The sequence below is a fragment of the Anabrus simplex genome, chromosome 3 (assembly GCF_040414725.1).
Source record: "Anabrus simplex isolate iqAnaSimp1 chromosome 3, ASM4041472v1, whole genome shotgun sequence".
NCBI lineage: Eukaryota > Metazoa > Arthropoda > Insecta > Orthoptera > Tettigoniidae > Anabrus > Anabrus simplex.
In genome coordinates this window covers 157,478,688-157,496,127 of record NC_090267.1, presented here as the reverse complement: position 1 = coordinate 157,496,127, position 17,440 = coordinate 157,478,688, and the positions used below count along the sequence as shown (strand labels likewise).

The following is a 17,440-nucleotide window of genomic DNA, read 5'->3' as shown; positions in this document are numbered from 1 at the left end:
ATTATCCACCCGTTACATAAGAAAGGAAATCAAGCGGGCTCCAACGACTACAGAGGCATTAACCTTTTACCAGTTATATACAAGGTTCTATCTAGAGCGCTATTAAACAGAGTTGAACAACAAGAAGATCATTTGATTGGTGAATACCAAGCAGACTTTAGAAAAGGTAGATCGTTTTCTGAGCAAACTTGAAGTCTGAAAACGATATTAAGGACACGCCGCAGTACCGCCACATTTGTCACATTTCTGGACTTTAAGAAGGCGTATGACTCTATCGACAGGCAAACTGTTGTGGACATCCTAGGAGAGCTAAGAAGACCATATAATTAATTCGCCAGACTCTTACTGACACAACATCTCAAGTGAAGTTTCTAGGTGAACTATCGGAGCCTTTTGAAGTGCATACAGGTGTTCGACAAGGAGATGACCTTTCCCCGATCCTTTTTAATTTAGTGTTATACAAAGTCATTAGGGAATGGGAACAAAGAATTAACGTGAAGTGTCTAGCTTTTGCTAATGATCTAGCTACCTTTACCAAGATTAGTGAAGAAACCAGCTATGCTATAGAAACGTCACATAAGATAGCATTAAAGACAGGCCTCCAAATATCCTATGAAAAGACTCATATCACGGCTAATAAACACCACAATATCCAAAGATCCCAACTACAGACAAATTATGGATTAAACACACAGGTACCTTCTTGCAAATATCTAGGAGAAATCATTGTACCATCCGGATTGGACAGGAAAGATAATTTAGGAAGAGCCACCAAACTCCTGAAAGCATACCGAATAATGTGGAATCACTATAAAAAATGAGTGATGTCAGAGTGATGTCACGAAATACAAAACTTCGGCATTGTACTGCTGTTCCTCCGGAAGCTTTGTATGCCTCAGAAACCACATCTCTAGGAAGCCACTCTAAAATTGATGAAATTGAAAAACAAGAACGAAAAATTCTTAGGAAAATATATGGCCCCGTTCATGTAAATGTGATATGGATGAAAAGAAAAACTGTAGATTTGTACAGAGCAACGGACAAGCTCACAGATACCGTACGCAGTAGACGATTGTTTTTATGGCCACATCTGTAGAATTGACGACACTACATATGCAAAAATAAAACTGCTTGATATAATTAATTCAAAGAAGATCAAAATCAGCTGGTTAGAGAAAATAAAGCAGGACTTAAAAGAAATGAACATCACAGAAGATATCATCAGGGATCGCTAGGCTTGTGGAACTCTGGCTGCAAAGCACATATTCGCGGAAAAGGCTAAAAGTACCACAGCGAAACAGTGGGCGGAGGAACGCAAGGAACAGCATAGCGAGTTCATGAAGAGATTTTGGAAGGAGAAGAAGAAAGGAAAACCATCATCAAGCCACCAAGTTTCAAAGCGCTCTGCAAACGGGCATAACGAAGTAGAAGAAGTATAGGTATTTCGCTGCTGTAAGAATACTGGAGCTGACGTTGCCTTGGTTACGGCAGTTCATTTCTTTATCACATTCCTAGTGTATGGTGTGTGAAAAATAAAACTTGTATGGAAGAATAAAAAAACCAACTAAAAGACAAATATGGTGCCAGTATCACCATAACGGTTGGTTTTTAGGCCTTAAAGCATGGTTTTCGGGCCCGTGAGTTTTGTTCTGTGAGTCAAGGGGCTTAAATTGAGCTTTGTCAATTCATTGTACGACAAATCCGATATTTCGCCTAGATTAGCCTAGTATTTTTATATCTCCCTCCGTGCCTCCGCCCCCTCGAATCTTTTTGAAAGTAAAGTACAGCCCATGTCCCTCAGTGATAATGAATATTTACATTAGTAAAATAATTATTCGAATCGGTCCGTAGTTCCTGGGATTAGCCATTGCATACAAACAAACTTTACCTCTTCTTTATATAGTCGTATATAGATAAAATGAAGGTTCGCATGATATTTATGGATACTTTTGGCGTGGGTAATAGCATGATTTCTTCAGTTATTTACAAAAATATCGGTGGTTTCCTTGAAGAAGACAGAAGGAAGAAACATAGAAAGCAAAATAAGCTACCCTTCATGATAAGGGAAGGAGTGAGGCAACACGTGAATTCAGTTCCAATAATAGAGTCCCATTACATACAAAAATTTTGAAGGTTCGCTGGATATATTCACATTATACGGAATGTATATTGAGAAGTGTAAGTTAGACAACGAACCGATCGCAAAGAAGCATGTATGCGAAAGGATGTTTAATACAGAATTGAACATCAGATTCCATATACATAAGAAGGATCAGTGTATGGTGTGTGAAAAATAAAACTTCTATGGAAGAATAAAAAAGCCAACTTAAAGACAAATATGAAAGACGTAAGGTAGAGAAGATAACAATGATTATGGGAGAAAGAAAACGATATTCATCAGGCGACTGAGGGAAACAGTGGAGTTGTGACTGTGTTTGATTTTAAAGCTATAATACTCTCCGCCAAGCGATGGAATAACAATCTTTTAATATAAAAGAAAACTTAATTTATTTAATTTCACTATTTACGAAGCTGTCTCTAAAATTGGAGGATGCTACATATGGCACGAAAGTCAAGCTGGAAGAGTAGCAAATGAAGTTGGTAGCCGCATAATGAAGTTTCTGAAAGCATACCCAAATCAAAAAGAGATTTCCTACTGGGACTGTTGTGTTGGATAAAATTAGAACAAATTTTCGTTATCTGCGTACTTTTACGCAGTTCTAAAGTTAGAAATTCCGTATGTGCAACGTAGTTTTGTGGTGGAGACGCTTTACCCCTCTCGCATATAATATGAGAAGAAAAGAACTCTGAAATCATGTCTTATTTAAGTTCCCTCTCAGGCTGCTACTATCGCAAGTCTAGCAGAAAGGATTGGGAAACCATAACATTGTAAGACAGGTGGGAACGACTGACTCCATAGGTTACAAGTCATTATGCTGTGATATCGGCAACAACTTTTTCATCATTGACGACGGGGAGAAAGTTTCATGGAATGCTGTCATTGAAATAATGGTGAAGAGGAATTCCCTTGGGGTGTTCTTTTTAAAAGTTCCTACTATGAAAATTAATATAAACAAATGCATATTGACAGAAAGACTAAGAGGAGCAATCCACATCATCTTGAAAATCTTCAACTCAAAACCAGCTATTAGACAGAATTCAAAGATGAAGAAACACCTTGTTTCACCCCGTGTCCAAAATTTGATACCGAAGACGCATCACACATTCTCATTGCTCTGGAAGCGGAAAAGGAATGATGTTCTGACTACTGGGGAAAATGACACACACATGCTGATCGTGTGAACTATTTTTCAATATTTATGCCATCTTCGGACTAAGCTTGCCTTTTCTAAATAGCTGTTGATTTTGTCAAATTATAATTGTGTGTATAAAATGTTCAAATATAGGCGTAAACCGGGAAAAATGAAACTGAATTTTTCGAACACTTCAGTCTAATGAATTTCGCAGAGAACTCAGTGAAAGACCACGATATCTGCATTTTAGACCTTTTTGTCCGCGTTTATTGCAAAATTTATAAATTTAAATAAAAATATTCTATACACTATGCAATCAACAGAAACATATCCAAAATTCAAAAATTTCTGTAGAATTTCACACTGTGGAGAAACGAATACAAATTCAAACCACTAAATAAATTTATTTTTTCAGATATCGTAGTCTTGCTCTGGTACGGCGATTTATTCGAGATCATGAAATATAAATGGAAAACTTCTTGCCTTGATTGACTGTATCTATAAATTAATTCACAAAATTGATTTTATTTGTAACATTATAATTATGAAAATGTGTTCATAGCTACTCCCTCTTGGATTACTCTCTGTACACCCACGTTATGGTACACGCATCCGCCCCCTCCCCCGGAACTTCGTGGACCACTATTTTAGAGAGATATAGGTGTGCCATGTAAGTCCTCTATTTCGCACTACCCGAACTACTATCCTATCTTCTTTGCTGACAGCGTTTAGGGAAATAATGAAAATAAATTATATGCAAGTCCGTTGCGTTGATTTCACTATAACCAACCGTGCAGATAACCTTACACTGATAACCCCTACGGAGTAAGACGTTTCACTTCTAAAACGTCGGCAGTGATAATTCCGACACTACCAACACCAAGCCCTTTGTTAGGAATCCACAGTCTGAAGGACAGCACAAATCAGTTTTTCTACTAACGCGAAGGGCAAGCTATTCGTGGTCCAAATGAAGCGTGTTCATTTTTGTTTGGTCATTTCTGTGAACTTCCTGACACAGTCAAACAACATCATATGTTCAGTGATTCATGAAGTGAACACGTGACGAGGATTTCAATAAATAATCACTAATCTTCATTTAGAGCTGTCAACTAGAAGGAAGCTTCCCTATCCATTGTTTGCCTAGTCTCAAAGAAGTCGGAAATATTTTGAACTTCGAACTTCCCCTGGGTAAATCATTACAATCCCAAATTCCTCTTCCTACAAACGAATATACGTCTTCTCGAATTCCACCTTCATCTGCACATTATTGTTTTTCCCACTTTTAAAAACATTAGAGCTTATTGATCTACTAATTTCTTTCCACAACATCCCTCCATTGACAGCTTGGAAAATACCGTCAAGTCTAGCACCTGTCTCCTTACTCCCAAAGATTGCAATATTTTCGTAATATAACTATTTTGTCTACAGTCACTCAGAACTATTCGTGCCGCTTGCCTCAGGATATTTTCCAGTTCTGGAATCAAGTAATCCTGGCAAGGGTCCCAAACATGGGAACCGTACTCTACCTGGGTGATAATGGCAACTTAAACGCCTTCTCCTTCACATCCTTGCTGTAACCCCTAAATACCCTTCTAACCGTATTTATTTATTTATTTATTTATTTATTTATTTATTTATTTATTTATTTATTTATTTATTACAGAATTCCGCAGTGAAGGATATATTTGCTATAGACTAGTACAATAGAAACTTTAAAAAGTAAATGGAAGAGGAACGAAGAAAATCAACTAATGACAAAAGTAGTGGAAGAAAATTAAAAAAATGGCAAGTTAACTGTAGGGAAACAACAATTAATAGTAAAAATAATGGCAAATGAAAAGAACGAGGAAAACTTAAGATTAAAAGTAAAAAAGAAGAGAAGAATTATTTGAAGCTAGGCTCAGTGAGATAAATACAGGTAGGACACATAAGTAACGGCATAGGCCCGAGTACAGTAAATATATATATATAAATATTACATTATGTATAGAAAGGGGACAACAATGAGAAGAGAAGAAAGGAATAGGGAGGAAAGGAGGTAAATTAAGCAATTTCGACTAAAGGAGGCATGCGAAGGAGAAACGTCCAAGTTTCTGTCAGATGATAAAGATTTAAGAAGGTCTGGAATGTGGATAAATAATGTTCATTGAACAAGAGGGAGGTGGAAAGAGAGAATATGAAGGGGTGGACTTATTCTGGTTTTGCGAGTTGAGATATTTCTGGAAAATAAGTATACAGGTTCAGGAGAACGAAATGAACAGTTAACAGCCTCAAATAGGAATCTAAGTTCGGCTACTTCCCTGCGAGTAGATAATGGGCGGAAGTCTAACTGATCCAGCATCCGATTGCTGCTCAAGTTGCGACAATCAGATACTCTGGCTCTAAGAATGGCACAGAACAATGACTGCACAGTCTGAGAGCGTGGATATCGGTGATGTCAGAAAAGCTATACAGGAAACCGAGAAGTGAAATGAAGACATGACCTCATTAATGGGATTAATCTGATGAATAGGATCTATATTTCCTTTTATTAACACCCAGGTATTTTCAGTGATCGCCTCGAGGTAAATACATCACACCAACGCAGTATAAAATGGAGAGAACTTTTCCTCTTTGTGAAACTCACAACCTGACTTTTCACCCCGTTTACCGTCATAACACTGTCTGCTGTCCATCCCACAATTTTTCCGAGATCTTTTGCAGTAACTTATTTAAATATACAGTATTACATCATTCGTTATCAGTGGTTCCACTCATTGACTTATACTAGCTATAGTAACCAGCGTTGCTCGGTAGTTTTGGAAGTTTTCCTTTAAGTTTTGTATTAGCAGTTAGTTATGTGTGAAATGAATTCTTATAGATTTCTTTTTTGAGATGTTGTTTGATATTTTACGACCTATTATATAGTTTTGCCGGCCGCGTGGTGTAAGTGTAGCGTGCCTGCCTCTTACGTGGAGGACGCGGGTTCGATTCCCGGCCAGGAAAGGGATTTTTAGCTGGACTTGAGAGTTGGTTCGACGTCCACTTAGCCTACGTGATTAGAATTGAGGAGCTATATGACGGTGAGATAGCAGCCCCACTCTCGAAAGCCAAGAATAACGGCCGTGAGGAATCGTCGTGCTGACCACACGATACCTCGTAATCTGCAGGTCTTCGGGTTGAGTAGCGGTCACTTGGTAGGCCAAAGCTCTTCAGGGGCTGTAGTGCCATGGGGTCTGGGGGTTTATTATGTAGTTTTAGAGTTACTTACATGTGTTTGATTTAAAGTCTTACATTACTTAATTTTCGAGAATGTTGTGGAAGCTCGAATTGCCTGGGAAATGTTTAATCATTTCAGACAAATAATAAGTGATAACTACTGTACATGTATTTACCCGTCGCGCTAAAGATACGATGTACAGTACACTATTTCAACTGTCGTTGAGACTGTCACCAGTCAGTCTTGCGACCCCAAAAGCTCAGTAAGTTTAGACGATTTACTATTTACTTTTAACCCCATATCAGTCCCAGATATGTGTACCAAGTTTAGGTATGCAAGAATATGGCACACACATACGTCCATAAACTCGATCACTTTGGACGTTTTCTTTCCGTCACCCATTATCAAACCCCTCCCGATTGGGAATGAACGTCGATTTAACGGCATCCAGAGTGTCACCGTTCATCTCAGCGATCCCGAAAACTATGGATTCGAGACCAATATCAGTTGTTTTCCATTATTTTTACATTTCATTTTTACATAACCAATACAGAACTTTTCCAGATAGTGTCCAATTTTTTTAACTGGTATGAATTGCGGCATGCAATGCATAATTATTTCTTACCCTTTGAAGTGCTATATTAGCTGAGCATCGAGTTCGTTCGACGTCATCAATTACCTACTGAACCAACACATGATTGAAATCGAAACCGACTTTCAACTTATTAGGTCGTGTTACGTACATTTAGTACGTGTTGAAGAGATGTTAGGTACAGAACAAAATGGCCAACCAGACACCAGTGGGATCCGAACCCACAACCTCCCGATTTCGCGTCGGTTGCTCTACCACTGGTGTCTGGTTGGCCATTTTTGTTCTGTACCTAACATCTCTTCAACACGTACTAAATGTACGTAACACGACCTAATAAGTTGAAAGTCGGTTTCGATTACAATGCGGTCGTGAAAATTCAATATTCATTGACTTGACCCTCAACGGGCAACTTAAACGCATTCTACAGTGTGATGGTGGTAGTACCAGACCTGTAGCTCAGATCCTTTCCAACAGAACAAAGATGGCCTAGGCCACCATAGCTCAATTGGTAGAGCAACCGACGCGAAATCGGGAGGTTGTGGGTTCGGATCCCACTGGTGTCTGGTTGGCCATTTTTGTTCTGTACCTAACATCTCTTCAACACGTACTAAATGTACGTAACACGACCTAATAAGTTGAAAGTCGGTTTCGATTACAATGCGGTCGTGAAAATTCAATATTCATTGACTTGACCCTCAACGGGCAACTTAAACGCACTCTACAGTGTGATGGTGGTAGTACCAGACCTGTAGCTCAGATCCTTTCCAACAGAACAAAGATGGCCTAGGCCACCATAGCTCAATTGGTAGAGCAACTGACGCGAAATCGGGAGGTTGTGGGTTCGGATCCCACTGGTGTCTGGTTGGCCATTTTTGTTCTGTACCTAACATCTCTTCAACACGTACTAAATGTACGTAACACGACCTAATAAGTTGAAAGTCGGTTTCGATTACAATGCGATCGTGAAAATTCAATATTCATTGACTTGACCCTCAACGGGCAACTTAAACGCACTCTACAGTGTGATGGTGGTAGTACCAGACCTGTAGCTCAGATCCTTTCCAACAGAACAAAGATGGCCTAGGCCACCATAGCTCAATTGGTAGAGCAACCGACGCGAAATCGGGAGGTTGTGAGTTCGGATCCCACTGGTGTCTGGTTGGCCATTTTTGTTCTGTACCTAACATCTCTTCAACACGTACTAAATGTACGTAACACGACCTAATAAGTTGAAAGTCGGTTTCTATTACAATGCGGTCGTGAAAATTCAATATTCATTGACTTGACCCTCAACGGGCAACTTAAACGCACTCTACAGTGTGATGGTGGTAGTACCAGACCTGTAGCTCAGATCCTTTCCAACAGAACAAAGATGGCCTAGGCCACCATAGCTCAATTGGTAGAGCAACCGACGCGAAATCGGGAGGTTGTGGGTTCGGATCCCACTGGTGTCTGGTTGGCCATTTTTGTTCTGTACCTAACATCCCTTCAACACGTACTAAATGTACGTAACACGACCTAATAAGTTGAAAGTCGGTTTCGATTACAATGCGGCCGTGAAAATTAAATATTCATTCATCAGCACATGATTACTTAGATTCTATAATTACCTTTAGTGATGTTATCAATATTGCCCATAATACTTCGGAAGTAATTTCCATTGCTACCCCTTCATTCCGTCCACTTTTTAATATGCTTAACCCTTCCGTTTCCATTCTTCAGTTATATAATCTAACTCAATCTCGTGCTATTAACTCCTTAGGAGATCGTTCTTATTATTCTTCTATTCCACCACCGGTTATCAACCCTACTGCACTACCTCGATCATTGCCTTCCTCTTCCGTTTCTACTGTTCGTCCCCGGTCATTTGTTTTCGTTGTAAAGAACAAGGACATATTGCTAAGTATTGTAATAATCAGTCTTCGGGAAACGCCATTTACCCACGTCGTTAGGCAGTAGACGTTTAATGGGGGAAAACCTGCCTTCTGTTTCTCATGTATCCCAAGCTTATGTCGATGACACATTTGTTATCTGACCCCATGGTGAACACGAATTATCCATATTTTTGGATCACTTGAACAGCATACATCCAAACATTAAATTTACCATGGAGACTGAGCGTGGAGGATGTTTGCCGTTCTTGGATGTTTTGGTTTCTAAGAAATCAGTTGGAACTTTAGGTCATTCGGTTTACCGTAAACCTACCCATACTAATAGATACCTTCATGGGTCCTCTCATCACCATCCTTGCCAAAAGCGTGCTATGCTTAACACTCTTATCAGCCGAGCAAGGGAGGTTTGTGAGGAGGATAAATTAAACGGTGAACTTGAGTTCCTATCCAGAACATTTCTGAGCAATGGCTATTCAAGGAAACAGATTGACGAAGTGCTACATCCTAAGCCAAAAGACAGATTGTCACGTGATTCTCGTCCTTTGAGTCTGGCCTTCTTGCCATACGTGCAGTCTGTCACGGATAGGATTGGCAATATTCTCAGAAAGCACAATATCAAGACCATTTTTAAGCCTAATTTAAACTGCGCTAGAATATATATGATTCCTTGCTCCTGTGAATCGGTTTATGTTGGCCAAACATGTATGAAAGTAGCAACAAGGGTTAGAGAACATCACAGGCACTTGCGTCTTTGCCAGCCAGAGAAATCTGCTGTGGCAGAACATGCCATACATAATGACCATCAAATATTTTTTGATGCAACTTCTGTCGTTTGTAAAGAGAAACATTTTATTCCCAGAATCATTCGTGAGGCGATAGAAATTGCTAAACGCCCGAATAATTTCAACAAAGGTGACGGCTATATACTGAGTAGATCATGGCTACCCTCCACAGTAAACTCGTCAACATCTTTCTCCGTGACTCTGGGGGCCCTGGAATGAACTACATTTCTAACAGGGTCTCTCTATCTTGAGTCTGGTTACTATGGAGTGACAGTAGCCATTTTGCTTTGTTGTTGCTCCTGGTCGCAGGATTGAAACGCGTCAGCTAGTATTTATTTATTATTACACGACCTAATATCCCCAAATAATTATCATAATGTTATTAATTACAATGTCAGACACGCCCATTCTAGATCGCTACAAATCGACTTAAACGAATAAATGTAGATCGACATACGGAAGTATATGCATGTTTACAGAATAACCTGCTAAACGGTGCATAATATCGAAAAAGGGATTGTACAAAAAGACGCCTCTGACCTCATTTAGCGATCTAAATGGCTGGCCCTACGATATTTCCTCGTATCTCATGAATTTAAAGGTAAGATTGTTTCAGAAACATTGAATAGGGTGAAATTTGTGTAAGGATTTCACATAGTGAATTACTTTTCAGATACTAATGAGACAGGTTCAAACACAGAATTTGGTGGACCAATATTCGTGTAGAATTTCATGATCCCATCTTTCCTATAAGTGAATCAAACCATCAATTATACGTGTAGAAAGTGCTACATTGAGGTAAATCCAGAAATAGAGCTAAGTTTAACGTATAAGTGATAGAGATACGACAAAAGTCATAGGTCGAAGGTTGTAGATCACTCCAAATTGAACGGAGACTGTGATTATACCACGACGGTACAATATCAATTTTCTAACTCGTCTGGAGGACTGTGCTGCCATCTTGATATGGGGGAGGGGTTAAACATTAGGATTTTCAGAAAACCTTTAAGCCCATGAAACCTATAGTTTATCGTTCTGGATAATTATCACACACTGTGTTCTTATGCAAATATGAAACTCGCAGCGTGTCCCCCTCAGAGAATTTTGAGAATATTTGGTTTTTCTTGGGATCCTGCTGAAGTCATCACCTTATCTGGTACCAAATTTTAAGTTTCTAAGATGCCTAGAATGGTCTCATTAATTCACGTCTGTTTTCATTTTTTGCCTTAATATACTAGCTGATGTACCCGTGCTTTGCTACGGAATTCTACATTGTATACAGAATTGTAGGTTAGATAGTGTACACGTTGTGAGCAAGACTGTATTAAGTTGCATAAATCTTAACCTCACTCTAGAAACACGAGGAGAAATCACCAAACTTCTTTTCTCATATGAAGACTGCATTAGAGAATTTTCATTGTAATGGTAGGGCCACTTGCCCACCATCAGTCACAATCAGTTTGAGGAATTACATCATAATGGCAGACACTCGCTCTCCACCTGCCTTTTTACATCCTCAGAAAGTTTTGTCTTAGTGGTTTTCTCAACTGAAATGAACATAGGTCATACAATGACGTCAGTAGGAATGGCGAGAGTAAAAGCAATTATTTCACATGAAATACTCGATCAAATGAAAAACCACACATTTTCTCACTTTTAACGAACAGTACTACGCTGCCGATCTAAGAGTCCAACGTTCCAGAGCTGGAATGACCAGGCCGCAGAGAGCCGTTTTCCGTGAACCCTCTCTACCTTTTTCCGGGGGGAGTTGAATAGTGGCGAGTCCCAGGGCAAAAACTATGCCCTTTTACTTTGTTTCTTAGGAGTACCCGATGAGTCGCAAAATCTCTATTCACTACACTGGCGGTGGAAAAATCTATCTGACTTGGAAGCTTCCAAGCCAGAGGAGAAACCCCCTCTTCGCTGCTGATTTTGAATAAAATGAATGTAGAATTTAATAAAAGTGAAGAGGAAGAAACTCTTTTTTAAGAAACGGCTCTTTTCAGGGTTGAGTCATTTAGTGAAATGTGGTGCTATGATTTGGAATATGCCTAAAATGTAATTCTAGACCAGGTCATACTACTACTACTACTACAACTACTACTACTACAACTAAGTGAGCTTCTGCCTTAAGTGTGCACACTCTCATGCAAAACAGCGCGTCAGAGGGATCGAATAGCTGGAATACTATGACGAAACATTGTGTTACGTACCAGCAGTACAGTATCAGAAAGTGTATGAACTAGAGGAATGACATGCTAAAGAAGAAAGTTTTCTAACTCTCTAGCTATTTCCCGCCAGTAATACCATCTATCGAAGTTCAGCGGCAGCGTAATAGACAACACTAACCAATGTAATGTTATTGTTGATCAATGTTATGTGCTTCCAGTATCGTAATAGACAAAGAACGTCACAACATTGACCAATGTAATGTTATTGTTGATCAATGTTACGCGCTTCCAATATCGTAGGCCTTCACATTTAGTTTTCTTCCAACTCTGAAATACCACTCTTATCATAGTCGGTACGGCACTGAATAAAACATAAATTGTCGGAAATTGTATTCTCTATAACTTTTGTTATGTAGTACTTTTCGATAGGAACAATAACATAGGTATTTAAAAATTAATTTTTAGGCGCCTTCCCATAAACTACAATTTCATCCAGGGTGAATAAAAATGTTTATAACTTAGACTGTACTTATTCCCCAATTCTATATACCGACTTTCATTAAATTCTGCTAACCCATTTTCTCGTGGCTCGGCGTTGATATGGACTTGGCAACAAAAATACAAATTCATGAATATCTGTGTTATCAAAGCAGGTATGGTAACAATGTATGACTCAGCGTGAGTAAAATAATTTATAGCCTAGATTGTAGCGGCTCATCACCCGACTTCACATACAGATCTTCATTAAATTCTCTTCAGCCGTTTTCTCGTGATGCGTGAACAGACAGACAGACAGACAGACAGACAGACAGACAGACAGACAGACAGACAGACAGACAGACAGAAATTACGGAAGAGTAAAAAGTGCATTTCCTTGTTACTATGGACATAACCGATACATAAATACCATTCTTTTCAAATTCCGAGCAATGTACAGACAAAATTCTTATTTTATAAATATATAGATAGGAAAGATAACCAATGATGAAGGCATTTTGCCTAATTGTATTACCCTGTGAGCAGTAATTACGATGGACCAGACCCCTTAAAAGCTGGTGATGTCAGCCAGAAGCCAAAGTCATTATGAAAACAAGTACAGCATCCATGTAGTAAATAATTATGTAGACATGTGCTCTTACCATCTTAATTGTTCCAGACGCGGGAATAGTCCGTCATTTTTCATGTATAATTTTTGAAGCTGTAATGTGTTTATTTAAGATAAATTAGGCAAAGCGTGTTGATAAATACGTTTTGTGTGCATTAGACAACGTAAATTTTAGTTGGGTAATGTAACTGTATTCCGGAATAGATTGGTGTGAAGTTTTGGGCAGGAGGAAATACTTTTGAATCTGTAATAGACATTTTTTTGTAACTATGGCTCTAATAGGTAGACAGTGAAGTAATAATTGTTGTTTTGGGAGAAGAATGAGGTTTGGAATTTTGTGTGCAATTAAAATTTATAGAGATTTGTAGAGATTGTAGAGGTAGTAAGACCGGTCACAATTTGAGATCACGCGAGGTGAGTCGATTTTTATCTGAAGGGATTGGGAATATCGTGGTTTTTTGTTCTCGCGTCGTCGGTGAGTCGTTGTAATATGTATCTTGGTGACGAGAAGGGTGAGATGACCACGTAGTTTTGATATTGTCCTGAAATAGGATATTATTTGTAACGACAAAATTTGGCCGTGATTTTTCCTTGGTTATAGTGATCTGTGAAGTCGTATTGCTTTTTGATATTTGGTAACGTGCTGTCAGGCAAAGTATAGGACAGGTTCTGCTGCGTTATTTCACGTTGCTTAAACAATTATATTTTATTGAGGGCAACTCTGATGTCAGTAATGTGCTCTTTGGGTTTATTGTCTGGAGTAGCGAGCAGAGCAGGTAGAATAAAAGGCAGGGTGAGATTGCGAGGGCACTGACCACCTGTTTGTTTCCAGAGGGTGAATATCCGTATTTCACACTAGCGGAAAGATTTCATTTCTGACTGGGAGAAACAAGTAGCTACATTGAAATTTAAAGCCGACATTATTCCTCAACTACGCCTTATTTCAAATTTGGATCGGTGACAATGTACCAGTGTATAGTCTGTGTTTCGTAGGACACATTTGGTGATTTTACGGTTGTCGCTATTCCTTTCGCGGTCAGCGAGGTAGTGATGAGCCGTGACCGCTGAATCAATCGGAGCTTGGGTTGTTCAATAGGAATATTATCATGGGAGTTAATTCCTGCGATATTTAGGGTCGTCGGTTGATATCCGCAGAAAGGTAACGGAACTTTCTTCCTCCTGAGATTAGGAAACTGCCACGGTAGCTTAGTAGTCTTTACCACGACGTCATTTGGAGTGGGTGAGCACTGGTCTGTGCACTGTAATTTCGGTTCGATGTCATGTGCGAACATCATTTCATGTCACCTTTATTTTATTTGCGAATTTATTTTGGCTGAAGCGTCAGCTCAGGATACCCACATGTGTAAATATGATTAAGGATTTTTAGTTAGTAATTTAGTAACTCATGCAACAGTTAGAATGGTAAGTTATATTTAGGAGCACATGTATTCCATTTTCAGGTGCTGCAGACATGTGATGGTCACGTGATTTGATCTATCAGTGAAACAATAAACCAAACAGTTTTTTATTGTATTTAAATTCTTGGAAAACCATCGTTGCTTTTTTAATTTAGTTGCTCGTCGAGTACAGTCATGCCATTTAAGCTTACTCTCAATTATTAAATTTATTAAACGTAATGGTAATAAATGCCAATTTAGACCCACGTGTCGTATGGGTAATCAATTTGAAAGTTATTTTCTTCATTTTTGTTGTGGGAGTACTTCCAAATAATTATTTTGTATTTATTTTATTTGAGTTTTATTTTTGTTAACTGTACTTAGCATTTTTTAAATTAATTATTTAACTTGTTTATTTTTACATGATGACGCAGTTAACTTCATCTTGGGAACTTGAATCCGGTATCAGTCGATTGGACTTATCCATTGCCATCAGCCCTAGTAACTTCAAATTAACGTTTATGACATAGAGACATCCGAGGTCAGTCCGAATCGATTAAGGGTTCAGGTGACTACCGACGATCCTGTTTAACGCTTCAGTTAGTGAACAACCTTAGGAATTAAGAGAAATTCTAGATCTCGAGGGGCTGCCTGGCCGAGGCGGTAAAGGCGTGCTCGGTTCGCCAGGAAGGACGTGGGTTCGAATCCCCGTCAGGAAGTCGTAACATTTAAGAAACGAGATTTCCCCTTCTGGATGTGGATATGGCCCTGAGGTTCACTCAGCCTACACCAAAAATGAGTACAGGTTAATTCCTGGGGGCAAAGGCGGCCGGGCGTAGAGTTAACCACTCTACCCCATCACGTGCCGAGGTTAACAATGGTGGAAGCCTTTACTTTTCACTCCTCCAAGGGCCTTCATAGCTTTGCTTTGCTTTGCTAGTTCTCGAGTCTCGGGAGCTACACTTTCCAGAACAACATGGAATAACCCACGGTTGTCAATGGAAGTTGAAATTTCAGCTTTCAGGTTATTATTGTGGTTGTTTTAAGTAAGTGAGTTTATTTAATGACAGAATGATAAAGGAGATATTTAGTGAAATGCCAGAAGGAACCAGGAGTTGGAAGATCAAAGCTAAGGTGGGAAGAAGGGGTGAGAGAGGATGTAAAGACAACTGGAATCAAGAATTAGAGGAGCTCTGCACTAAACAGGAAATAATGGGGAAATCTTCTTGAAAAGGCCAAGGCCCACAGAGGGTTGTCGTTCGAGTGATGATGATGATGATGATGATGATGATGATGATGATGATGATGATGATGATGATGATGATGATGATATTTTTCCAGGATGGTTTTTCTATTTCATTGCCCTTCAGGCACCATTGTGAGATGACATGGCTACGAGAGTTTGAAACACTAACCGAGTAGTTTGGATCAATGCGGGCATCAAGTCTGGTGACTTGTTTATTTAAATTGTTTTCTTTTCACTCTATTTCAATTATTTGCCTTGAGTTTATTAAATCATATCTTACCAGCTTTTAATTTTGTAGTAGAATAATTTGAATCCTAACTGTTCCCATAGTCTTATGCAAGTGACCAAGAACCCCTAAGAAAAGATGAGTGCTCAAGAACGTCACCGACTGAGTCCGCCGGATTAATTTATTTTGCAGGTAAGCTACAAAAAATTAACGCTCAGTACCTACGCGTACATACATATATTTTTCATACATACATGTGTACTGAAATCTGTAGTGTACAGTGATCTAAGTAATCTTCACACCAGGACAATGCTGGGGCTGTACGTTAATTAAGGCTACGGCCAATTCCTTCCCACTCCTAGACATTTTCTATCCCATCGTCACCATAATACCTATATCTGTCGCTGAGACGTAAAGCAGATTGTAAAAAGAAAAGATAAGTATACTGAAGTGAAAAAAATCAATGGAATCACACCACTAAAGGCGGTATCACAAAATCACACTTTCCCATCCATCACAAATCCCTTACACGCATTCAATTTGCTCCTACTCAGATGGAATGTTGAAAATGGGAATGCATTCTAATGTTAGGGAATTTTGCGCAAATTATTTTAGGACCCGTTAAATTGGTTCCGCGGATCACTGGATAGGAAAATCCTAGTGGGCTGAGTACTAGACACATGAGTTTAACCACTGTACGTATCGCACCACTTAATTTCATACCTGAGTTGGAAACTCGTGTTCTCCTGCGTCTTCACCTCCATAGATCCTTTCTTCTATAGGTAATTCAATCTTCACTGCAAAGGAAGAAAAAAAGCAATAATTATTTTCTTGCAGAGAGTTTCTCTAGCTATTTGTAGACAATCGTAGAGTTGAATAATTACCTTTCGCGTTGCATAGAATACCGTTGCTAGCATGAAGTAAATAAATAAATTTTAATTAAATAAATAAATGGCCTGGTGCAGGTCTTTTTCTAGTAGACGGCCTGTTAGGCGACCTGCATGTCTGTGAAGATGAAGATGAGGGCCCTACCTAGGATGAATTCTAATACTGAATACGTAACACACACCCAGCCCCGAGCCATTGGAATTAACCAATTAAGGTTAAAATCCCCGAGCAGGCCGGGAATCGAACACGGGACCCTCTGAATCGAAGGCCAGTACGCTGACCATTCAGACAACGAGTCGGACATGAAGTAAATAAACGTAGTGTATAATATATCAATTCCTTTTTAAGTCATCTGGCTTACACACGATATATTCTTTATCCAGCACTTTAGTATTGCATATCACAAACATAGAAATATACATACGTTTAAACACAATGTAAAACAAAGAACTGGGCCGATGACCTTCCATGCAAGTACCTTCAAGAAGCGAATCTGTGTAATGAAGCCTACCAGAAGAGCAACTGTGGTTTGTTCACGCCAGCAGCCAAGGTAAGCGGAGAGAACTCAGCTTTCTCTGGCCGCTCGATCGTGGGGTGGAAGTGGGGTACGGGTCGCATATTCAATCACGCGCCGAAGCCTTCTCCGTGTGCGTCTAGCTACTGAATGAACATTTATAATATCACCTTT

General features: G+C 39.2%; 1 protein-coding gene across 1 annotated transcript in view; it reads right to left on the bottom strand.

Annotated features, from left to right (window-relative positions):
• Positions 1-17,440, bottom strand: part of LOC136866109 (chymotrypsin-1) — a 225,842-nt gene that overhangs the window by 176,744 nt on the left and 31,658 nt on the right. The window contains exon 2 of the mRNA XM_067142786.2: positions 16,588-16,661. Within this exon, the coding sequence (XP_066998887.2) occupies positions 16,588-16,661 (74 nt within the window). The remainder of the gene's footprint in view (positions 1-16,587; positions 16,662-17,440) is intronic.